The sequence below is a fragment of the Phascolarctos cinereus genome, unplaced genomic scaffold (genome assembly GCF_003287225.1).
Source record: "Phascolarctos cinereus isolate Bilbo 61053 unplaced genomic scaffold, phaCin_HiC Scaffold_726;HRSCAF=1367, whole genome shotgun sequence".
In the NCBI taxonomy this organism is placed as follows: domain Eukaryota; kingdom Metazoa; phylum Chordata; class Mammalia; order Diprotodontia; family Phascolarctidae; genus Phascolarctos; species Phascolarctos cinereus.
In genome coordinates, this window is record NW_027556098.1 from 33,368,178 (window position 1) to 33,395,154 (window position 26,977).

The 26,977-nt window shown below is 37.2% G+C and overlaps 1 protein-coding gene across 1 annotated transcript in view; it reads right to left on the bottom strand.

Annotated features, from left to right (window-relative positions):
- The window catches only part of VWA3B (von Willebrand factor A domain containing 3B), a 200,534-nt gene extending 174,304 nt beyond the window's left edge, over positions 1–26,230 (bottom strand). Inside the window, 6 exon segments of the mRNA XM_078146122.1 lie at positions 10,193–10,352; positions 11,569–11,819; positions 15,391–15,485; positions 20,375–20,589; positions 23,804–23,816; positions 26,068–26,230. Of these exon segments, the coding sequence (XP_078002248.1) occupies positions 10,193–10,352; positions 11,569–11,819; positions 15,391–15,485; positions 20,375–20,589; positions 23,804–23,816; positions 26,068–26,131 (798 nt within the window). The 5' untranslated portion in view covers positions 26,132–26,230.
- Positions 26,231–26,977: the final 747 nt, after the last annotated feature.

The window sequence follows — 26,977 nt, forward strand, 5'->3', positions numbered from 1 at the left end:
GGTCCTTCTGACGCTGGTGCTCCCTCCATTATGCCACTAGCTGCCCCTAAGCTGTTCTTTGAACAATATGGCTGTTACCATATACAACATTCTCTTGGTTCTGTTCGTTATTTCATGCAAGTCTTTCCATGTTTTTCTAAAACCAACCAGCTTATCATCAGTATTCCATCCTTACTATAATGTAATAGGAATTCGTGTTATACCCCTATGTTATATCTGAACTCATAGAACTACACTTGGACATTTTATCTGAAGGCTTCACTGTGGCTTGGAGAGGACACTGAATTCTCTGCACTGTTCTTTATTCTTGAATCCCTGGATCACTTGTCAAATTGATCTACCTATATCTCCATGTGATAGGAACAATATCCTAACTCCACCCCCACCCTCCACCTCTCACCCCAACTCATCCCTATGCAAGCTAAACTCGTTTTTCCTTAAAGGCATTAAAACTATCCTGGAGAAAATGTCTCCAGGATAGTTTTAATACAGTCTAAGGAAAAAATCCACAACCCCTGCACCCAAGAGTCGACTGTAACTACTTGTGGTGATGACTTGGCTTGGGATACCAATGGCTATTGAAAGCACTTCCTGGTCACCTGAGCACAAAACAGCCACAAGGAGCTTGGGACACTTTCTGATATTGGTCTGGTGGACCACAGTGGGTAACTCAGAGGCAGGAGAGCCTCATTCAACTAAATCAACTCCTCAGTGTTTAAAGGTCTTGCCTATCCTTCTTAGCTATGGCTAAGTAAATCTTTTGTTACCTGTTGGATGACTTGAGAGTGTATCGATTTGTTTCTATGGAACAATCAAGGTATTGGCCTGAGTCAGGTTCAGGTCAGAACACTAGACAAGTCCCAAGCATGGTTTACTCCCCACCATTTGACTGACTCCTCCAGTCCTATTCACATGCCACTGAACCAAACCAGAAGATGTCGTACAACTGAGATGCCTGAATTATTATAAATGTACATTATATAACCTCAAGCGAAACCTTACTGCAGCAACTGATTTTTCTGTCCCACTCCCTACAGAGGCTGTTTCAAATCACTTCTTCCTTCAAACTTCCCAAACCTCTCTCTCGCCCTACTCTTTCAAATGAGGACCTCACCTCATACCTTAATGAGAAAATAGAGGCCATTTTCTATGAGCTCCCTCTGCTTCTCTTCAATCTCAAGACCCTCTGACAATCTTTCCTACTCTTTCCTGCTTTACTCCAATCTCTGATAAGGAGGTTGTCCTCTCTGAGGCCAAACCTTCTATATGTACCCTAGATTCTATTCCCTTTTGGCTCCCCAAGAAAATTACCCTTTTAGTATCTCCCTTGCCTTCTCTAATCATCAATCTTTCTCTTTCTACTGGTTCCTTTCTCATTGCTTTCAAATGTAACAAGTCTCTCTAATCCTTAAAAAAATCTTCACTAGACTCTACCATCTTATTCTAGGCAACTAGGTGGTCCAGTGTAGAGAGGGTTGGGCCTGGAGTCAGGAAGACCTGAGTTCAAATCCTGCCTTAGACACTTACTAGATGTGTGACCATGGACAAGTCACTAAATCTCCGTTTGCCTCAGTTTCCTCATTTGTACAATGAGGATAATAATAGCACCTACCTCCCCAGGTTGTTATGAGGATCAAATCACATAATAATTGTGAAGTACATAGCACAGTGCCTGGCACATAATAAACACTATATAAATATTAGCTATTATTATTAATTATTATCCTCTATTTCTCTTGCTCTTCTCAGTCAAAGTTCTAGAAAGCTATCTATACTTATTTTCTCTACATCTTCTATTTTGCTCATTTTTCAGGCTTTGAAATCTGGCTTCTGATCTTATCACTCAACTAAAACTGTTCTCTCCAAAATTCCTGAGGACCTTTTAATTGCCAAATCTGATTGTCACATCCTTCTTGTCATCTGTAGCATCTGACACTATTGACCACCCCCTCCTCTTGAATACTCCCTGCTCTGAGTTTTTGTCACAATATTCTCCTGATTCTTTTCCTAACTGATCACTTCTTGGTTTCACTGTTCACTCATCATCCAGATAATGCCTCCTAAATGAAATTGCACTCTCAGAAGTCTGTCCTGGATCCTCTTTTCTTCTCCCTATATATTCTTTCACTTGGTGATATCATCAGCTCCTCTGGGTTTATTTATTACATTTATTTATAGTTTATGCAGATGACTCCTAGAGCTACATAGCCAACCCTAGTCTTCCTCCTAGGTTCTAGTCCTATACCACCAACTGACTATATTTCAAAATAGATGCCCCATAGATGTCTCAAATTCAACATTTTCAAAACAGACCTCGTTATCCATCCCTCAAAAGTCACCCTTCTTGGATGCCCATCAATTGGGGAATGGCTAAACAAGTTGTGGTATATGAATGTGATGGGATACTATTGTGCTATAAGAAATGTTCAGCAGGTGGATTTCAGAAAAACCAAGAAAGACTTACATGAACTGATGCAGAGTAAAGTGAGCAGAATCAGGAAAGCATTGTACACTGTAACAATATTATGCAATGATCAACCATGATAGACTTGATCCAAGACAATTACAAAGGGCTCATGATGGAAAATGCTATCCACATCCAGAAAAAGAACTGATAGAGTCTGAATGCAGATTGAAGCATACAACTTTCACTTTATTTTTTTCGTGTTTTTTTTCTTTTGATCTGTTTCTTCTCTCATAATATGACTAATTTGGAAATGTTTTATATGATTACACATATGTAACCTATATAAAATCGCTTACTCTTTTAGGGAGGGAGAAGAGAGAAGGAGAGACAAGAGGAGGGAGGGGAAGAGAAAAATTTGTAACAAAAGAAATTTTTAACTGAACATTAAAAATTGTCTTTATGTGTAAATGAAAAATAATTTTTAAATAAAAAATTTTAAATTAAATTTTAAAAATTCACTTCTAAATTAAAGCCATCTTTAGTCATATGAAAAAATGCTCTGAATCATTATTGATTAGAGAAATACAAATCAAAACAACTCTGAGGTACCATATCACACCTATCAGATTGGCCAACATGACAAAACAGGAGAATGATAAATGTTGTAGAAGATGTGGGAAAACTGGAAGACTAATACATTGTTGATGGAGTTGTGAAATGATCCAACCATTTTGGAGAACAATTTGGAACTATGCCCAAAGGGCTACAAAAATGTGCATACCCTTTGATCCAGCAATAGCACTTCTAGGGCTATATCCCAAAGAGATCAAACAAATGGGAAAAGGACCCACATGTACAAAATTATTCATAGCAGCTCTTTTTGTGGTGGCAAAGAATTGGAAATTGAGAGGATGCCCATCAATTGAGAATGGCTGAACAAGTTGTGGTATATGAATGTAATGGAATGCTATTGTGCTATAAGAAATGATGAACAGGTTGACTTCAGAAAAACCTGGAAAGACTTATATGGTCTGATGCTGAGTGAAGTGAGCAGAACCAGGAGGACTTTGTACACAATGACAGCCACATTATGCGATGACTAGTATTGTTAAACTGAACCTTTCTCAGCATTACTAGGATCTAGGACATCTCCAGAGGCCTCGGGATGGAAAATGCTGTCCACATCCAAAGAAAGAACTATGGAAGTCAAATTGCTCTCACTTATTTTTACCTTCTCTTGAGTTTTGTTTCCTTGTTCTGATGGTTCCTCCTATTTATTTTTAATTTTCACTTACAACTTCACTAATGTGAAAATATGTTTAATAGGAATGTAAATGTAAAGCCTATATCAGATTGTGCACTGTCTTGGGGAGGGTGGGGGGAGGAAGGGGAAGAAAAATTGTAAACTCAAAAGCATACGGAAGTGATTGTTGATAAATCAAAATAAATTAATAAAATTTTAAAAATAAAAATTAAATAAAAAAATTAAAAACTCACTTTTCTTCCAAAATTCTATATTTCTGTAAAGAGCCCCACTGTTCTTCTAGTTTCCCAGGTTCATAATTTTAGAATTATTCTAAACTCCTTGTTCTTCTCCCCAGTCATTTTCTAAGTCTTATTGTTTGACCTTCATAACTCTCACATCTATCCTATTTCTCGCCTCACACCTAAGTTCAGGCCATGAGTACCTTTAATCCAAACTATTACAATGTCTTTCTAACTAATTTCTCTACCTCAAATTTCTCCCCATTCCAAACCATCTTCCATACATCTGCCAAAGTGATTTTCCTCAAGCATAGGTCTAACCATGCCACTTTCTTACTCAAAAAACTTCAATGTTATTCTCATCCAGAGAAAGAACTATAGAGTCTGAATGCAGATCAAAGCATACTATTTTCTCTCTTTTTTGTTTGTTTTTGTTTCTTCTTTCTCATGGTTTTTCCCTTTGGTTCTGATTCTTCTTTACAACATGACTAATGTGGAAGTATGTTTAATATGAATGTATGTGTATAGCCTATATCAGATTGCATGCCATCTTGGGGAAGAGGAAGGGTACAGAGGGGGAGAAAATTCAGAACTCAAAATCTTATAGAAGTGAATGTTGAAAACTAAAAACAAATAAAAAATTTTAAAACAATAAAAAACACATGTAATTGGGAAATAGTTAATAAATTAAATAAAAATATTTCTTTAAAAATAAATAAAAGAGATGGAAATAAATTGCCTAGGAACTCATCTAATTTAAATTCCATTGAAAACCTGTAAGCAATAAATACATTTGTTACTAGATGGACAAACAAAACTTCAGCATCTCCCTGTTGCCTCTAGGATCAAATATAAACTCTGCTCTTTGACATTTAAAGCCCTTTTCAATCGTGCCCAAATTTGCCTTTCCAGTCTCACTTTATATTACTTCCCCTTCCTGTACTCAGTGGTCCAAACTAGACTTGCTGTTCCTCAAACTCAGCTGTTCATGTCCCATTTTATATGCCTTTTACACCAGCCTTCCCCCATGCCTGGAATGCACTCTCTCCTTACCTTTTCTTTAGAGAATTCACCATTTCCTTTAAAGACTAAACTCAAGAGGCATCTTTTACAAAAAGCTTTTTATGATCCCCCAACTGCTGATGCCCTCCCTCATCAGATCGCCTTGCATTTACTTTGTATCTGTAGTCTCTTCACATTATGCTCCTGCTCACACACTCCACATTTCAACCAAACTGTACTGCCAGCTCTTCTATGAATTTGATATGCTATTGCCTTCCTCCATGCAATCCCATAAAGTGTTCCTCATGCTTAGAAGAGATTTCCTCATTTTCCTTTATGACCCACTTTGGGTGCCACCTTCACCATGTAGTCTTTCCTGGTGCCCCAAATGAAGCTGTTCTCTCCCACCTTGAATTTTCCTGGAGTACTTTAACTGAACCTCTTCTCTGCACTTACTCTACTCCCTATACTTTATCATACTTACTTATCGATGTGCATGTCCCCACCCCACCTCATCCCCAACCAGTAAAATGTCAGCTCCTTCAGGCCAATGGTCAAATAATTTTTTAATCCTATGCTCATCACCTAACACCTAATTTACTCAGGTGGAAGGTTCCCATGTCAGCTCCTACCTAAGTTACCCATCTGTAGCTTAGTTTAAAAAAAGTTCAAGAGAGTTGTTTAAGAATGAGAAAGGCTAAGTGCCTTGGCCATGGTCACATAGTAAGTATCAAAGACAGATTTGAATCCAAATCTTCTTGACTGAAAGTTTAGTACTCTATGCACAGCATAATGGAATTTGAATTTGAATCACAACTCCTCTAAGATAGATGATAGATAGATAGATAGATAGATAGATATGTACACAAATATATGCACATATGTATGTATATGTGTGTATGTGTATGTATGCCATTATTGTCTCACGTTTCTGGACCACCTCAAATCAAGGCACTTCATGCTGTTTCACAGATTATTCTCTTAACTTGTTCACTTGTTAAGAGTGTTCACTAAGGTTCAAGAATCATTATTAGTTGTAATGACATAAAGAACACAGACAGTACCAATCAGTCTATTCTTACAGAAACACTCTCAGTTACTGCTCCTAATTCAGTCTTCGTTGCTGGAGACTTAACTACTCCATTTCTCTCACAGAGGCTGGTGACTATCGTGAAAACCCAAACACATTCATCCCTCTATCCAGGTAGAGCATATAATTTCAAGTTAAAATTGCTCATCAGTTCTCAGGACCTAAGACAGTATTGAATCTTTTTAACTATCTTGGTTCCTACAAATTGGAGGATTTTATCCTCAAAGAAATTAGCAATAGGTCTAATCAGATTTTATATATAAAAATTCTCCATTGTTCAATGCACAAAATGCATAAAATACCTGTGCATCAATCTGCAAAAGCACACTCAATAACTGTTTAGGTGTAATCACAAAATACTCATTAAAGAAGCAAAGAACAATTTCTGTAATTGGTGGGAAATTCAGTACACATAGCTGAGCTATGTCAATATAATAAAAATGATAATTGTACCAAAATTAATTTACAGATTTAGTCTATTAAAAAAACTGTCAAAGAAATGTTTTACATTGCTATACAATATAAGCAATAAAATTAATTTGAAGGAACAATGTGTCTAAGCAATAAAGAGAAATAATGAAAAGGTAGCAATTATGGGATAATAGCCCTTTCAAACCCCAACTTACAATACAGTAATCAGAAAAACTATTTGGTACTGAATGAAAAAGAGAAAAGTCTATCACTGAAACAAATTAGACAAGGAAGAATCAGAAATAATTAAACTCAATAGCCCAATGTTTAATAATATAAATTACCTAGGAAACAATTCCATGTTTGATAAGAATTACTAGGAAAAAATGGAAAACAGTCTAGCAGAAATTAGGTTTAGATCAGTGTCTTAAGCCACATACCACAAAAAAATTAAAAATGGTTATATGTCCTGAATATTAAAGATCATGCTATAAAAATGATAAGAAAAGTTGATTATGTTCTCTTCATAGCCATGGCTAGGGAAAACAAGGGATATAGGTAATCATAAAAAATAAAATCAATTATTTCAATTCTATGAAATTTAAAAGCTTCTGAATGAATAAAATTAACGTAACTAGGATAAGAAGAGAAACATTCATATGGGAAGAAAATCTTTGCATCAGATATTTTGATGAGGTTTTTTTTAAATATCCCTTTTTTTCCCACTTCCATATCCCTTTATTTTTGTGTATTTTAAAGGTTATTGATGAGCTTTGTTTTTACATTACCAACATTTATAGATTAGCCCCACTCTGTGAGAGATTTGGATTTCTGTTAATTAAAACAAAAAATCAATAAGGTTCTGATATCTAAAATAGAGACAACTAATAAAACTACAGAGGACAAAAAGCCATTCCCCAATAAACAAATGTTCACAAAATATGAAAAACAGTTTCCAAAAGACCAATGCAAACTACTAATACCCATGTGAAAGAATATTCCAAATCACCAATAAAAAGAAAAATGAAGTCAGAACAATTCCCAAAGTTCTACATCATGCTCGGCAAATTGGCAAAGATGACAATAAATAAGAATGATCAATGAGAGATTATGGAAAGATAGTCACAATAATGGCATTATTGGAGAAACCATAAATTGGCTCAACCACTCTGGGAAGAAATTTGAAATTATTAATAATAACAGTATTTGTATAGCAACTTAAGGTTAGCAAAGTGCTTTACAAATATTGTGTCATTTTATCCTCACAAAAACCCTGGCAGGTAGGTTAGAAATGTAGAAACTAAGGAAGAAAGAAGTTAAGTGATTGGCCAGGAGTCACACAGCTTAGTAAACACCTGAGGCAGGGTCTGAACTCAGGTCTTCCTGACTCCAGTCCAGTGCTCTCTCAGCTGTGCCAACTAGCTGTCTTTTATTATGCAAATTATATAAAAATAATTACTCTTTGACCCAGAGATTCCACTGCTAGGCACATACTCCAAAGAAATCAATAAGAAAAAGAAAAGCCTCACATATAACTAAATATTTACGGCAGCAAAGAAGATGTCCATCAACTGGGAAATAGTTCAATAAATCTAAGTACGAGGAACATAATAAAATATCAGTTCACTGTCAGAAATGATGAATAAGGCTCAGATTCCTTAAGAATCTAGCCAACAGCTCACAAATGTTCAGATTCCTTAACAGTCTGCCCAATATGGTGGATCTTTAATAAACCCTGTCTCTGGCTGAAAAAAAGAATGATGAATATGATGAACCCAGAGAAACCTGGAACTGAATTCTGAAAAATTATAACAATTAAGCCTGACCCCAAATAAGAAATATGCGAAGACATTATCCTACTCACAACCTGCTCTTTTTTTATTTTTATCTATTAATTTTTATCTATTAATTTATTTATTTTGACATTAACTTTTTAAAAGTTTAATTAATTAATTTGTTTTTTAAGATTTTGAATTATTTATTTTTAGTTTTCAACAATCACTTCCATAAGCTTTTGAGTTTTAAATTTTCTCCCCCTCTCCAAGACAGCACACAATCTGATAGAAGCTCTACATATACATTCCTATGAAATGTATTTTCACATTAGTCATGTTGTAAAGAAGAATTAGAACCAATAGGAGGAACTACAAAAAAGAAGAAACAAAACAAAACACGACCTGCTCTTTTGAAGAAATGAGGACCTGTGTGTATGGAGCACTGGATGCAACATCTGACTTTTTCTATAGTGGTTAGTTTCGTAAAACATTTTTAATCACTTTTTAATTCTTTATTATAAGACTCTCTGGGAAGGAAATGAGGAAGGGATATATTTAATAATAGATGATGTAAAAATAAAAGATATAAATATTTCTGTTTTTAAAAAAAATCCAGATGCAAATAAACTTTATCGATGCAAATGATATTTTAGTTCCATTAGTAACTTTGCAATTTGCTCAGGATTGGGGTAAGGAGGGAGAGGACTAAAGAAATGTGATCTCTTGGATGGAAATTTAAAAAAAACAACCCACAAACTCTCAGAGCATTCCATTATTCCTTCCTACAACTCTTATTTTGATTCCAACTAAATCGAGGAGGCTTAGATAAAGATGTTGCGCTTCAATGGATCATTTGGTCTTCCTTGAGAGCCACGCCTATATCTGAGATAGGCAGGAACCTTCTCTGTGAATCATCCACATTTGCTAGTATCATGATATTGCCTCTAAATTTGTCACTATTGTGGTTGCCCCCACCTCTTCTTTGTGCATTCTCACCAAATTCCCATACTTGCCTCTATCTCTTATGCCAGAAATTTATGATAGTAAAAGGAAACTCAAAAAATCAAATAAATTAAAGCAAAAAGGAAAGGGCTGCCACATATGTTGGGGATCACAAAATGAGCAGGTGCTGGGACAAATAATTTGAGAATCTCAGAAAGAAAATGTGGGTGCCTACAGATGAGCATACACACATTTATCCAATGACCCATGAAATCATATTAGTCCAAATTTACCTTGGATTTAGAAGACATAGGATAGAAGCATAATTTACTACTTTTAAAATATGCATTATTAATAACAACACATTTATGTGCTGCCTTAAGGTTTAACAAAACACTTTCCTCACAATAACCAGTAAGCAGTAAAAGCACCACGTCCATTTTACAGATGAGGAAACTAAGGCTCACAAAGATCAAAGAGTGATTTTACCCAAGAGCTATACAAATTACATTAGATAGCCCTGTGGAGACTCAACCTGCAAGTACAAGCTGGGAAGGCGGGTAGGTACAGAGTGAGCTTCAACATACACAACTATCCATTGGAGAGGCAGTATGGGCTAGAGAATAAGGCACTGGACTTGGAGTTAGAAAAACCTGGTTTCAAAAACTGCCTCAGACACTAGCTAGGTGACCTTGGGACAGTCATGTAACTTCTCATGCCTCAATTCCCTCATCTGTAAAATGAGACTTATGGACTCAGTTGCCTCTAAAGCTCCTTTAGCTCTAAATCTCTGATACTATGAACACTATGGATTAAGATATAAAACATGGATTACCGTATCTCATGGGTTAGATATCATCTCAGAAAGTAGAGGTCCTAAAGCGAGGAATAGGATGGAAATGGGGAAAAATTTCATAAAGATATCAAAGAAGGAAAAAGGCCAGAGGATTAGGTTTATGATTGAAGGCAGGGATCTTAGACCATCTGCAGCAACATGAAGGTATCATCCAGCGAGGCTCTAAAGAAAAGCTCTCCCTGTTTCATAATTTGTTTGAGGGCCAGCCATGCATACACACTTACTGAGTTATCTCTTTGAGCTTCATGCAGAGCATTGATGGCACTATTATGAGCCACAGGAGACTTGCACACCAGTTTCTTAATCCACCTAATAGCAGAGTTTATGAAATCCTCACTGGGAAAGACAGATTCACATTGCCACTTGGCCATCATCTGAGCAGCTCTGGGGGAGGAAAATCACATTGGAGGGTGGTTTAGCAGTCATTCAATCAGCTTTGTGGACCAGCAGGATACTAAGAAATACAGCTCAAAGTGCTTTCACCATCTTTTACCTCTTTTTGAGGAAGGAAAAGAAGGAAGGAAGGAAAGAAGTTCTTATTAGGCAATAGTCTTACATTACATATGATATACATATATCACAAATTGTACAGCTATTTCCCTAATTAATGGGTTTCCAGATCTTTGCTGTAATACAAAGTATTGCTATACACATTTTTGTACGCATAGGCAATTTCCCTCTGTCTTTTACTTCTTTGGACAATATGCCTAGTAGATATATTATTGGGTCAAAGGGTATATACAGTTTAGTGACTAGCTATAGTTCCAAATTGCTTTCCAGAATGATTGGATTAACCCACAGCTCCACTAAAGGCATATTAGCTCACACTAATTTTTCAATAAATTTGTTAGTTAACAAGAGAAAAGAGATGAGCACGTTGCTGGGTGTATTAGAAAAGTTCAGGAAAAAGGGTTTTGTTTTGTTTTGTTTTTGTTTTTTAGGATGAAGGAAACTTGAATATGTGTGTATATGGATGGGAAAAAGTCATGGAAGAGAGAAAAGCAGAGATGAGTGAGAAAAGAGGAGGTGATAAGGTCCCTTCTAACTCTGAGATTCTGTGATCCTAATTAAGTCCTTCAATACTCTAATAGCTCATTATTGTGGGTAACTTTTCCAGTGGTGCTGACTGCAACCCATTCAAACTTTCATGCAACTCTTGTCCATGTCTGACCATCAGTCTTTCACAAGAGGTCCACTCAATATGTTGAGGGCTTTCCTCTACATCTCTTGGTACAGTGTGGATACTAATAGAATATGGAAGCTCTATAGTTGTTATCTTTTATTCTTCTTATGTGATCAGCCTATATCTTTTTTTTTTCATATTTCTACCTTATGCATCTTTCATTCTCCAGTATCATTTTCCATTAGCTCTCTGTTGGCAGACTACTCACTCACCATCTATCTCTCCATTGCCTTTTACTTGGCCCATATATTCAATTCAGTTTAATTTGGCAAGCATTTGCTATTGTTGCTGTTATTGTTATTCATTATTATTATTATTATTATTATTATTATTATTAACTTATTAGATATCTTCACTAAAATGCATGTGTGAATTCTATCTCCAGATTATTTGTTAGTGAAAATGGAATCAACTTACTGTATGAGGTTAAATCTCTTCAGACGAGCCACCTGTTCCACAATGACCATTATGAGAGCATCTTGGCAAAGGCTAAATTCCTCATCACCCAGAGAACCAAAATCTAGCACGATGGTGATACATTTGTCCAAGATCATGCCAAAAATTTGCCGGCTTCCACTGGTCAACCAACTCATCCTCTTTTGGAGGCATTTTGCAGTATCATTTAAATGCTTCACAAATGGACAGATAAACTCAGTTTTTGCTATTAGCTTTACACACACACACAAAAAAAAACCACAAAGAGATACCATTAACAAGATAAATTCTGGAATCTTACGATTAGTAGACAGGAGTTATCATCCCATTGTCCCTATCTGTGGAAGAGCCTCAACTAAGTCAAACAATAAATAAGAAGAATTCATGTTTATAGATCACTTTATAAAGGTTTGGAATAGCTAGTCTTACAGATCAGGAAACTGAGGCTTAGAAAAATGAAATGTCTGCCAAATATTACAGGGTGAGAGCTGAGATCTGGACAAATAATGCTCTAAAAATCTCATGTAATCCCAAAATGTTTCCATTTTTCATAGGGAATTTTTAAAGTAAATAAAGTATTGGCATCTATAGGAGAGAATTAAATATGGGCAATTCCACTTGTCTAGTCTCTCAGGTCTAATTAATTTATGAAAAGAGATGTCAGCCAAGGCTGATAATAATCCATTCCTTCCCAATTTTTCAACTGGAAAATTCTTGAAAAGGTCCACTGAGGTCATAATTCAGCCTACAAGGAGAAAGCTAGTTTGTTTATATTCAGTATTTTTGTGCACCTTTTAAAAATGCTTTTGTAAGATTTGTTTGTATACATGATTCTAGAGTTATCTTTAGATAAGAACACTTGACCACTCTCAAAATATTCAGTGGAAAAGAGGAGAGACCCTCGTAAAGCAGATTGTGAGATTCTCATACAAAATGCTCCTAAACATGTAACCAAATGTTCTGAACGTTCTGAAATCCACAAATATTTCTTCCCAGATTTTTTAGCCATGGTGCCATAGCTACTCAGCACTCATAGCCAGGAGAGCTTTAGTCTTTCTCTCCAATCTTCCATGTTTCCAGATAAAGTTTCACCATGATAAAGTTTTTCGATTTTTTTTTACGGTTATGACATCATGTATCCTTCACAGTAGCTATAACTAACTAGGATCAGGAGCCCTTTATTGCCTCTAGACAATATGTAAACCTGTATATATTTGGAATTTGCAAGGACTGCAGCTGCAAACAGTAAGAAATTATTTCTTTTTTTTCCTTTTTTTTTTTTTGGTGAGGCAATTGGGGTTAAGTGACTTGCCCAGGGTCACACAGCTAGTAAGTGTTATGTGTCTGAGGCCAGATTTGAACTCAGGTCCTCCTGACTACAGGGCCAGTGCTCTATCCACTGTGCCACCTAACTGCCCCCAAGAAATTATTTCTTTTCCTTTCCCCTGAAAAGGAGGAAATGACACTTTGCTTCTCAGTTAAAACTCATCACAATCTGATTCCAATGCACCCTTCTGGACTGATCTCACATTTCAACGTCTCATTCACTCCTACATTCCAGCCAGACTGACCTGCTTGCCATTTCTGGTATATAACATTCTATTCTCCACCTCCATGCCTTTGCCCAGGCTGTTTCCCTTACCTAGCGTATTCTCCCTCCTTTCCTTTGCCTCTTGAAATCCCTGGCTACTCTCAAGATTCTACTTAGTACCACCTCTCATGGGAGGCCTTTCCTGATCCTCTCCCACCCCACACACAATTATGAGGGCCATCTGCACCCCGACCCCTGAGATGACTTTGCATTCACTAATTTGCGTCCATGTTTTATCCTCTCATCAAATGTAACATTCTTGAGAGCAAAGGATATTTTTCACTTTTGCCTTTGCTAGCCTAGCATATTGCCGTGCTCTAAAATTAACAAATGGCTGTTGAGTAAAATTTAATTCAACTGAATCGTAGCATTTAGAGCTAAAAGGGACCTTAGAGAATTTTAATCCATCCCCTTCATTTTATGATTGGGGAAACTGAGGTCTAACAAGGTGAAACAATTTGCCCAGGGTCACATATGTACTAAATAATCAGAATTCAAACTTAGGTCTTCTATCTGCAAATCCAGGGATGTTTGTGCTATAGCATATAGTTGATAGATATCTATATATGTGAACATAAAGACCACTATTATGTACAGAACTGAGATCAGATACAATTGTGCAGTATCTTAGGAAACTGAATTATACCGGGTGTCAAGTACCTATTTTTAAATAGATATTTTTATGCCCCAGTATCTTTTTTTTTTTTTTTGGTAGAGACAAAGAGAAGCAATGTGGTCAGAGGAAAGTGCTATCACATCACAGCCTTAAATTTGTAAGGGCCTTCAAAGTTCATCTAATCCAATCTCTTTGTTTTATAGATGAGGAAACTGAGGCCCTAAGGACTATATAAGTTTCAAAGTCATATAGGTGGTAAGTGGCAGAACCAGATTTCAAACTCAGGTCCTCTGATTCCATGCCTGGAGCTCTCTCTCCACTGTACCACAAGAGTCAAAAAGATCTGGGTTCACATTCTGACTCTGACATTTGTTACCTGAGTGACCTGGAGCAAGTTAATTAAGCCTCGGTTTCCTCATCTACAGTATGACAGAATTAGGCTTCTGGCTCTAAATGTTATGATTCTGGTTGGTGGCAGGGGGCAAAGAGAGAGGAGGGAATTCTGTGCAATGCCCTCAATGTAGAAAAAATAAATCCAGTACTTTCTTTTAACTAAATTATAAGACATTTAAATATAGGAACACCCCCAGCTGTCCTAAATTACTCCAGGGAAATGATAAAAAAAAAATAATAACCTGGCTCATAGTAGGTTTATGATATACTCTTGTTCCTTCCTTGACTGGAAGCCTTACTCTTCACCAGCAAGATCTGCCTGCCCTGGCTTTCAGTTAAGGCCTATATTCCTGTTTTACAATCTTTTTCAAGGTAAAGTTAATGTTGATACTCAAGGATTTGAGCCTTTGGTCAAATTCTTTACTCATAGTTCTCTAATAGGCCAATTGCATCTTCATGTGGTGCAGTAGATAAAGTACTGGGCCTGGAATCAGGAAGCCTTAAGTTTAAATCCGACCTCAGATACTTACTAGCTCTGTGACCCTGGACAAGTCACTTAACCCTGTTTGCCTCAGTTTCCTCTTCTGTAAAATGAGGAGAAGGAAATGTGAGACCAATTCAGTATCTTTGCCAAGAAAACCCCAAATGGGATCACAAAGAGTCAGACAACACTGAACAAAAAAAAAAAAAAAACCAAAGATGCACTTCCTATTCAACATGCTTAGAGTCTCCCTGGCTATGGGAATACTGGGGACGTTACTCGCTAAATTAGAGGAAGCATGATGTTGTATAAAAAGCACAGTACTTAAGAGTCGGCAGAGCACCAAGTCTGAATCCTGCCTCAGACACTTACTAGCTGTGTGACCCTGGGTAAGTCACGTAACCCAGTTTGCCCCACCTAAAATGAGCTGGAGAAGGAAATGGCAAACCGCTCCAGTATCTTTGCCAACAAAACCCCAAATGAGGTCACAGAGAGTCAGACACAACTGAAATGACTGAACAGCAATAATTTTCATGTGAGAAATGAAAAACATTATTAATCACTCTATCAGCCATAAAGGTATTAAACTATTCAAAGAAAATCTTTGAAAAAAAACCTCAGTTTGGCTTCTGTGCTTATTCATCTATATCCTACCTCAACATCCCATTCCCCAGACCTATCATCGCTTAATGTTAAACAATACAATTTGACAGACTCATTTACCCTGTAAACTGTGCCATCTTCTGCTTTACAGAATTGACGAAATAGACCATTTGCATAGCGGGAAGCCACAGTTTTCCCTATTGAAGATACATAATCTGTATTTTTAAGAAAAACACAAATTGGGGTGAATTATTATTTTTTCTTCTTAAAAATTTTTTTTCTTCTGTCACAGTTTAGACAACGACCCCCATGATGTCAATCAATGATGTCTTTTACTCTGTCCTAAATAAGAATAATTCGCTTCAAGGGTGCATACGAATGTAACCGTTTTTGATACCTGTAATTTTTCTGTGTACGTAAGTGATAAATATAGCTAATTTCTTGATTTAATATCACAGAATTCTCAAGTTAAGGACAATCTAATCTAACCTTTATGTTTTACAAATGATCACTCTTCTCACGCAGCACAGTGGTTGGAGGGCTGGGCCTGAAGTCAGGAAGATCTGAGTTCACATCTGGCCTCAGATGCCTACTAGCTGTGTGATCCTGGGCAAGTCACTTGTTTGTCCTTTTTTTTCCTGCTAGGTAATCGGGGTTACATGACTTGCCCAGGGTCACACAGCTAGTAAGTGTTACGTATCTGAGGCTGGATTTGAACTAATGGTCCCCCTGAATCCAGGGCTGGTGCTCTAACCACTGCACCACCTAGCTGCCCCTTGTCCTTCATTTTCAAAAAGGACCAATGACATCATGGGGGTGATGTCTTGACTTGTGCATGAATTGGATTTCAGTGAGACAGAGTTGCACAAAGTTGTCAGCCTCACTCTCTCCTCCAGAATCATCATCCAGTGGTAGGACGAAGGTCAGAATGACCACCAGTGGCCTGGGATGCAGTGGATGACCTTGGCCTCTTCGAGGCCTGACCAAGCTCTACTCATTTCATAGCGCCTGCTTCGGCCGTCATCGTGGCTGTTGGAACAAATTGTTCTCATTCATCCATTCCTCCAGGAAAAGTCTTCACATACTTGGGGCAGACATGGTTACTCTCAACCTGCTTTAGCCCATTTGCCAGGGTACGGCCGCTGTGCATGCTACAACTTCTTGGCCACACAGGTGAGAGTTGGGTGAATCAGATGGACACCAAAGGCAGATGAGCAGACCTGAAAAAGGCTCAGAAAGCCCTTACATCAGAGGTACTAGTCTTCCTAAACAACCCATACACCAAGTCACTTAAACTGTGTTTGACTCAATTTTCTTAAGTAGGATAATAAGAGCAACCCCCTCAGGGTTGTTGTGAAACTCAAATGAGATACTTTAAAAAAAAAAGTGCTTGGCACATATTAAATGCTATATAAATGCTTATTTCCTTCCCCCTAGTGCTTTTTCTTAGACTTATGAAAGCACAAGCTTCAATGGATAATCAGAAATTATATTTAACTTGGAAGAGTTAATCAGATTTTGACCTGGATTTCATGGCTGAAAAAAATTAATCTCAAATATCTATTATGCCTTAGGGAACAACAGCATGGAGTGCTAGACTTGGAGGAAGGAAGACTTGGTTCACATTCCATCTTACCAGCAGTGTGACCCTGGGCAAGTCACTTAACCATTCTGAGTTTGACTTTCCTCATCTGTAAAATGTATCACCAAAAGTGTCAAATATTTATTCTGTCAGCATTCTAAGAAGGTCTTTAAAAGAGCTATTTCAAAATTAATATTAAGCTTTAATGCTACGAGGGTTTTCATATGTCTATGTAGACCATTAATCTTTTTTTTTAAAAATACACATTTCAAGAAAACTAAACCATCTAACCCAGTTTGCTTGGGTTTTTTTTTCAAATTGAGAACTACCACAAATATGAAGTGGGGGAAAAAAAAGGTAGGAACTATGCCAAGGTCTTAAACGTACAAAGAATTCCTAGCTCTTAAAAGAGGAAAAACAGACTTGAAGGAAACTTTTAAGTCTCAATTATTTTAAAAAACAATTCACTTTGTAGTTAAAGAAACAGATTCTCAGAGAAGTTGTAACCCATCAAGTTTACTTGGCTAGTGGGTGGCAAAGGCCATGCTAGAATCTAGGCCTCCTAATTCCTAGGCCATAGCTCTTACTGCTTCTCCAGACCTTATTCTGACTCAGGAGTTACGGAATCATCTCTTGCCTTCTAATTTTTGACATCACATTCCTTAAGTTGTAGGAAAAGGAGGACAGAAATGGATCCATTGGGGCAGTTAGGTGAGGCAGTAGATAGAGCACTGGCCCTGGGGTCAGGAGGACCTGAGTTCAAATCTGGTCTCAGACACTTGACACTAGCTGTGTGACCTTGGGCAAGTCACTTAACTTCAATTGCCTTACCAAAAAGAAAAAAAAAAAGAAATGGATCTTTTTTTTTCTTTTTTCTCTTTTTTACTTAATGTTCAGATTCTTTTTTAATACTTTGTGGATATAAGAGCAATATTTTGGTTGTCATCTGTTGTCATCTCTCATTCTTTTCTTTTCTTTTTTTATTCTTTTAAAAATTATTTTTTATTTTTAACATTTTTTAAATTTTGAGTTACAAATTTTCTCCCTCCCTCCCACCCTTTCCCCACCCACTGAAAAGTCAAGAAGAATGATATCGATTAATTTTACATGTGAAGTCATGCAAAACGTATTTCCATATTGGCTATATCACAAAAATAAAAGCAAAAAAATAATAAAGCGAGAAAATTATAGTTCAATTTGCACTCTCAAGTTCATCAGTTCTCTTTCTAGAGATGAATAGCATTTTTTCATTATGAGTCATTCAAAATTATCTTGGATCACTGTATTGACCAGAGTAGCCAAGTCTTTCACATTGACCATCATTACAACATGGCTGTTGCTATGCACAATGATCTCTCAGTTCTTCTCACTTCCCTTTGCATCGGTTCATACAGGTCTTGCCATGTTTGGTTTTGTTTTCTTTTGAAACCACCCCCTCTTACAAGCCAATCGTGAGTTCAAATGGAAAGGATTTTTATCTAATTATGCCAAATTTAAATTCCAGGAGGCAGAGTTCTTAGGAAGGTTGGGCTCTGTTGACTGGGTATTTAACATACAATATCTTGGAAGATCTTGAATATTCCCAGTGATGAGTTATTCAGTCATACACGGCATCCAATTCTACCAGAAATAAATGGAATTAGGGTTGTAGTGTAGTAGAAACAGGGATAGATTTAGAGTCAGAAGATCTAGGTTCAAGTCTCACCTCTGGGAGCAGCTAGGTAGCATAGCAGATAGAGCACCTGCTCTGGAGTTAGGAGGACCTGAGTTCAAATCTGGCCTCCAACATTTACTAGCTGTGTGACCCTGGGCAAGTCTCTTAACCCCAATTGCCTCAAAAACAAATCTGACCTCTGTCACTTCCTCCCTTTATGACCATGGGCAAATCACTAAAGCTCTCTTAGCTTAAGTTTCCTCATTTGTAAAATAAGGATCTTGGTTAGGTGATCTTCCATGGTCCCTTCCATCTATAATGATACAGAATATACCTGATCAGGACTATTTATCTTCAAGCCTAGTATAGGAGTCACCTCCTCTAAAAAGCCCTCCTTTCTAACCCCACCTATGCAAATTTGTACCAAACTTAAGAGACTTTACCTTATCATCACGCCTGAGATTTCCTCTGACATGGGAATATCATCAAAACAGAGATGATATGAACCTAGGCTCCACAAACCATCAAGGGGTCCATGGACAGGATTCAGGGGATTCATGAACTTGGATGAGGAAAAAAAGTTACATTTTCATTTTCACTAACCTTTGGTTTCCCTTGTAATCCTATGTATTTTAATTTATCATTTAAAAACATTATCTAAGAAAGGATCCAGAGACTTCGCCAGACTGCTAAAAGGGTCTCCTGCTTTAAACATATTAGAAGTAGCAACAGGGTACAATTATAGCAGGCAGCAGCTTTGAGGGAATGGTGATTACTTATCTCAATTCAACCGACATTTCTGTGCTCACTCTTTCCCGGGACCTGAAATCACCATTTCTGAAAAGTCACCTTCCCTGTGTGATCTAATTTTATTGGTGCAGAGTTAAATTCAAGATACAAGTTTCTATTCATCTGTTACCTTCAAAACTGAAAGACATCCCTCTGCCTCCTCCCCAGGACAGTAGCTCTGCTAGACTTTGTGGTTCAAGAATTCATTCATTCACCAAATCACTACTGAGCATAAAACTGTGTGGTATGAGCAACTGTGTGAGGATACAAGATGAAATGTAAGACATGGCCTGTGCCTTTCAGATGGTTAACCCATGGACAGACTTGTTGCTCAAAGTGAATAGAAGGAAAATCAAAAAATCTCTGAAAAATAAAACCAGTTTGCTAGTTACTTCAAGCCCTCTCAGAGGTTAAAAAAAAAAGTACTTTCTATCTCCTGATAAACCTTCCATATCCTAAAGCATCCCCCACTTTATAGTTTTCAAATATTAAGCAAGACTGGACAAGACCAAGGCTGAGTAATTGGTTCCCTAGGTCAATTCAGCACTCACCCAAACCAAGTTTTAGGGTCCTTTGACAGGTTCAAGATACCTTCTTATTCTACTTGGTCCTTTTCCTTAACCTTGTCCAAATTTGGTATTGACTCCTGTTCATATCAAGTTTCAGAATCCGGCTAGATTTGGGACCAAGACAATAATGAAAACTGAACAAAATGATTAGGTAAGACTAAGACACTGTCAGACTATAAGGAAAGGAGCAACTTTGTCTTCTGCAAGATTTCTTTAAGGAAAACAATGACCCGTTTGAAGCCTGAGAACAAACCCCAATCAGTGCATTAATCAATCCATTAGAATAAAACAAAACATACTATACTAAGCTGTGATAGGAAAAGAATCAAAGCCACCCATGTCCTAAAATTCTGAGAGCACAGGAAGCTGATAGGATTTTGTCCACTTGAAGGGTTCTATAATGCATGGAACAAAAGTTCACACATACACACACACACACACACACACACAGAGTTGACACACAACATGATGGTTAGTCTGCCAGGTATGTAAGATTTTCATATACTATACCTTCCTGATGAAGAAATCCAATCTGAGATAAAATCTGGGACAAGGTCAGTTTTTTGGTTTTGAGTCCATGAATTCAAAGCCATTCCTCAGATGAAATGAGATTATGCCTGTCCATGTGTCCCTGACTGTTATTTGGTGCTACATTCTTTGACAGTGGCTTTTCATAACTGGGGGGTGGTAGTATCCTCTCCAACTCTGCTTCATGGTTTAGGTCACTGGAAACTACCATAAAGAAAGGAACCAAGCACAATTGGAAAACTTATAGCTCACATTTATACAGTACACAGAACTCTTAATGTACATTTTCTCATTTGACCTCCACAGCAACTCTGTGCATTAGATAGGGAAGATACTATTGTCCTCATTTTATGCATGAGGGGACTAAAGTCTTAGAGAAGCTAATTGACTTGTCTAAGATCACACAGTTAATTAGTGAAAGAACCCAGACTTGAAGCTAGGTGTTCTAATTCCAAGTTTAGTGCTCTTTTCACTAAATAGAGCTATGAATATCCTCCCTTGTCCATCTTTTTACCCCTCACTTCTGCCTTTGTCCTTATATATGTTCCTCCCCTCAACTCATCAAGAATATTTTAAACTTCCAAAAATAGTCCCACCTCATAGATGGCTGGAGGAAAGGAGTCCCTGAGGTTGAGCCCCCAGACAGAATTCAGAAAATAACAATTAGGAGGGCCTGAGGCCTATGGCAACATTATCCGCAGCTCAGGATTAAAACCTGATTATTATAATAAGGTGCTAAAAATAAAGCAAAATGAGTAAGCAAAGGAAAAAGAATCTGACCATAGATAGCTACTTTGGTGTAAAAGAAGATTTGGGTCCAAATTCAGAGGAAGAAAATGAGGTTAAAAAAAAAAGGCACTCCTATCCCAAAGAGTAACATCAAATGGTCACAAGTCCAAAAAGAATTTTGGGAAGAATTTAAGAAGGAATCAAAAAATCAAATAAGAGAGATTGAGGAAAAATCAGGGGAAAAAAAGTAATAGTAATCCAAGGTGATTATGAAAACAAAGTTAACCAATTGAAAAAAGAGATCTAAAATCTTTTTTTTTTTTTTGCTTTTCGGTGAGGCAATCAGGGTTAAGTGACTTGCTGCAGGTCACACAGCTAGTAAGTGTCAAGTGTCTGAGGCCAGATTTGAACTCAGGTTCTCCTGATTCCAAGGCCAGAGCTCTATCCCCTGCACCACCTAGTTGCCCCAAGATCCAAATTCTTAAGGAAGAAAATAACTCCTTGAAAAATAGAATTGGGCAAGAGGAATTGAATGATGTTATAAGACACCAAGAAATGATAAAGTAGAAACAATAGAAAATAATCTGAAACATCTCATTAGAAAAACAACTGATCTGGAGAATAGATGGAAGAGAGACAATATAAGAATTGTCAGACTACCTGAAAGTTATGATCAAAAAAGAATCTGGATGCAATATTATAAGAAATTAACAAAAAAAAATTAATGAAAATTGCCCTGAAGTTCTACAAAAGGATAAAGTAAAAATAGAGAAAAATCTGCTGTTCACCACCTGAAAGAGATCCCAGGAGGAAAACTTAGATTTGTCGTAGCCAAGTTTCAAAATTTCCAGATTAAGGAAAAAAATATTGCAAGCAATAGCAACAACAACAACAAAATCTACAGTCAGTATTTCACAAGACACAGCAACATCTACTTTAAGAGATCATAGGTCTTGGCACATTATATTTCAAAGAGCAAAAGAGCTGGAGTTGCATCCAAGAATAACTTATCCAGCCAAGTTGAGTATAATCCTGAAAAGAAAAAAAAATGATGAACTGAAAGACTTTCAGGTATTTGTAACAAAAAGACCAGAACTCAATGAGAAATTTGATATAAAAGATCCAGAAGAAATACAAGGAAAATATTAAAGACTAATTACAAGGCCCTCATTAAGGTCAAACTGTTTACTTATTATATATATATATATATATACACACACATATATATAAATGTTATCAGTATTCTTAAAACTGTCATTATTACTAAGATAGTTTGAAAGAAAGGTCGGAACTGAGTTGTGCATGATAGAGTGATTCTAAAAAAAACAAAACTGGGTAGCAAAAGGTAAAAGGGAGCAATGCTATTATAAAAATGTGTCTGAAAGAAAGAACTAACATAGAGGAAGCAGGTCAGGGTGGAGGACTGGTAATGTTGGAACCTTACTCTCATTTGGGTTGAACAGAAAACATGTACATCTGAAAGGGTGTAGAAGTGTTCTGAACATACAGAGAGGTAAGAAAACTTGGGGACTGTGTTTGGGAGGGACTTTTAGAGGAGTCTGTAGATTGGGATTTGGGAGCATGGAGAGAGAGAGGATGGAGGAAGGACTTTTGGAAAGGTGTGTAAATTGCTATTGGGGGGTGAGAAGGTGTGGGGGGCTCTTGGAAGGGTGGGTGGGGGATAAGATAAGGTAACAGAGATAAGATAAAAAGAGAGGCTGAAATAGAAAATAAAGTAAAAATAAGATAGAGGAAAATTCACAGATAGTAATTATAACTGTGTATGTGAATGGGATGTTTACAGCACTTCTTTGTGGTGGCAAAAAACTGGGAATTTCCGGGATCCCCATCAAATGAGGAATGGCTATACAAGTTGTGGTGTATGGTTGTGATGGAATACTACTATTCTATAAGAAATGATGAGCTTAATGATCTTAGAAAAACATGGGAAGACTTGCACAGAATGGTGAAAAGTGAAGTGAGCAGAACCAAGACAACATTGTATAAAGTAATAGAAATTATGTTTTAAAAAACGACTTTGATCAACTAAGTCATTTTGACTATTATAAATACACAATTAAAAATAAAAGGCTTATGAAGAAAGATACTATCTGCAACCAGAGAAAAAGCTGATAAATAGAAGTATGTATAGAATAATATACCTATTTGTGTCTAATAGTAGCCCTCTGGGGGGGGAAGGAAAAAAGGAAAAAGAAATTTATGTGATAACTATTATATATTTAAAAGGAATAGCAAGTTGTACATAATAGATTTGCAGCTTCACACACAATTATCTTTTTTATTATACTATGTTATGGAAATGCTTGTTTTATTTCATAAATTAAAGATAAAATAAATTTTTAAAAAACACAAATAGCTTGAACCAGCAAGCAGAATGAGGAACATGAAGCATATTATATTGGCCACTTAGGCTACGTTGCTTTCAATAGCTACCCTGGGACAATCTGTAGATATTTTAAAAGACATTCAAATTCTTCCTCATGTCAGAGAAGCCTATCTAAACCTGCAGGGCCACAGCTAATGTAGACCCATCCAAGAGGCAGAGGAGCAGGGAGGGGTGAGCTGGTAAATGTTTTACAACTATTATCTGAAGGGGGAAAAAAAGTTTATGCCCAACACACTTTTAAGCTTAATCTGCATTGTCGATATTTTGTCCAATACTTTCTTAAGTCTGCTGTTCAGTCATTTCAGTTGTGACTTTATTTAGGGTTTTCTTGGCAAGTGTTTTGCCATCTCCTTCTCCAGCTCATTTTACAGATGAGGAAACTGAGGCAAACAGAGTGAAGCAACCTGCCCAAGGTCACACAGCTAGTGTGTGCCTGAAGCTGGATTTGAACTCAGGAAGATGAGTCTTTCTGACTTCAGGCCTAGCACTCTACGCACTGTGGCGCCACCTAGCTGCCTCATCTAATCTAAGCTTGATACATCATTACACTATATTCTCACAGTCCTTCCTCCACTCAGCTGTCAAAGTGTTCTTCCTAAAATACAGGTCTGATCATGTCACCCACATACTCACTCCAGTGGCTCTCTATCAACCGGAGGATCAAATATAAAATCCTTCTTTGGTGCTCAAATCCTTTCTTAACTTGTCTCTCCCCTTTTCTGGTCTTTTTCTATCTTATATCCCCTGTCATGTATTTTGTGATTCAGTGTCCTAGGTCTCCTAGCCAGTTCTTAAATTAGACACTCCATCTTCTAACCATGGCTGTCCCCCATGTCTGCAATGCTCGCCTTCTCACCATCTCTGCTTCATGATTCTTTGGCTTCCTTTAAATCTCAGAAAATCCTACCTTCTATACAAAGTCTTCTCTCTGCTGGTTATTTCCAATTTAGACTGCATAAATCTTGTTTGTAAGTTCTCTCTCCTATTAGGGAGGGATTGTCTATTGCCTTTCTTTGTGTCCTCAGCACTTAGTACAGTACCTGGCAAATAGTAGTCATCTAATAATTGCTTGTTGTAACTAACAAGCTAACAGAATACCGAAACGTGATTTAACAGGTCTGTCAGACCCCAAGAAAGGAACTTTCATAACTGAAAGTACCAAAAGGACCTCATTTATTACACGCTATCCTACCTACAGTAGTCAGCTAGGTAGCACCATGGATAGAGCACTGGCTTAGAACCAAAAAGACTTATCTTTCTGAGTTCAAATCTGGCTTCAGACACTTACTAGCTGTGTGACCTTAGGGAAGTCATTTAACTCTGTCTGCCTCATTTTCTTATCTGTAAAATGAGTTAGAGAAGGAAGAGGCAAACCTCTCCTGTATCTTTGTCAAGAAAACCCCAAATGGGGTCACGAAGAGTTAGACATGACTGAAAAAACCCAACAACAACAAATACTAACTAAAAGATGGTCAGGTCGCATGAACTTTAAATAGAGTCATATATACCTAGCAGTTCTGGCATCTACAACAAGTGTCAATGAAACACACCCTCAAATTAACTTTTTAAGATAAATTCGGTTGGGAGGAGAAAAGATCCTAAGGTATCAGTCTAGGGAGAGGTAGGTAATAAATGAGGCTGAATAAGGGAAGAATTAACCTAAAGGCACAAAGCAGCCCAAAGCACCATCTTGTAGCTTTCTGTCTAATTATTCTATTCCTTCTAACTAATTTTAATTAAAGTCAATTAAAAATAATTAGGGCAGGTAGGTGGTTCAGTGGTTAGAGTGCCTTGCCCAGAGTCAGGAAAACTCATCTCCCTGAGTTCAAATCTGGCCTCAGACACTTACTAGCTGTGTGACCCTGGACAAGTCATTTAACCCTGTTTGCCTCAGTTTCCTCATCTATATAATGATCTGGAGAAGGAAATGGCAAACCACTCCAGTATCTTTGCCAAGAAACCTCTGAATGGGGTCACAAAAAATTGGACAGGATTAAAAAAAAAAACACCTGAATAACAACAAAAAATCATTAACTCATTATTCTTGCTAATCAAGTGTTAAGCTCAGTTTCAATGCCACTGAAACTAACAACTTGTACTAACGAGTGTTGTCAGTGACCTCTATATTTCAACAAAACCCTGTTTACCCCCAAACTAATTATGGCTCTGACTTTGGGTATTATATCAAAGCTCCAGTCATTTTTATTAAGTCACACTGGATATTTGCTGATATTTCAACTCAGATTTCAGACATTAAAGGCTTCCTTATAATCCCTTTGGATATTACTTGGAGAAACGCAAACACTCATAAATCTTATATTAGGTTACGTTGTCCATGTGGAAGACATCACCCTCTGGAGACCCAACTAATCTGAGATTACAAGTGCAAGATGGAGGAGCGAACCCAAATTATGTCAATGGTGAACACCAAAGAAATGGTCCAGTTCCTATCTTCTGGAAATATTTTGCCTTTCCCACACATACAACTAAAGTTTAGTGGCAATATAACAGTATTATTAGAACAAACAGAAATACCAACTGTCTATTTCCTTATGGTATTCGGTTTCACTCCAAACAAGTCTTCTCCGCAGGTTTCCAGTCATTTTCTAAGTAGAGTTTTGGGTTACTCTTCCTCTTTTTACTTGAGAAGCAAAGGCCTCAAAGAGCAAAGAATCAAACTAATGATCCTCAGTCTTCTTTTCAGGATTCATATACAAGTTTCTCGAGCAAAGGAGCCTTTAAACTTGACAAGTAGTTCCTGTGGAAGCAAGAAAGGGCGTCTCAAGATAAACAATCTCAATTGTTTCAACATTACTGGTAAACATTTCTCCACTCTCAAAAGCACTCATTGTCCTGGCTATATTTTGGAGTGTTCCTTACAATATATAGATGGAATGTGGAATGAGTGGTTCACCCCAATGAAGGTGAATGCTGGCCTATAAAATAGTTTAATTAAGCTCCCCAAAGACTTTTTATGAAACCTAAAGAATTTGCAAGCCCTGTATTTTGCATATCAACTAAAGTGAGGCCTTTATGGTACCAAACCAAAGATAACTTGAATCCTCTGACCCATGCAACCACAGAGTGCCATGTGCCAACTCTTTCTTCTCAGACCCAATTTCAAAAGAAAAAAAAAGTTCTGGCCACACTGAGTCTGAGAGCCTGCCGATTCTGATTCTGTATGACAAAGTCAAGCCAAAACACTAAAGAGTTTGTTTAACCTGCCAACAAATGCCTGTATTATAGAGAATGGAGTTGATTGGAAAAAATGGAAATTACCCAGGAAAAACAAGAGAAGAGTTGGAAAGGGCATCTCCTAACAAAAGGGTACATTCTTTATAAATTTCCACAAGCCTTTCAGAGTACTTTCTAGTCTACAGAGAGAATCTCATGTCTCCAATCAGAGAAGGTTAATTGTCCTGTTCTGGTTAAAAACAAGAAATTTCCTC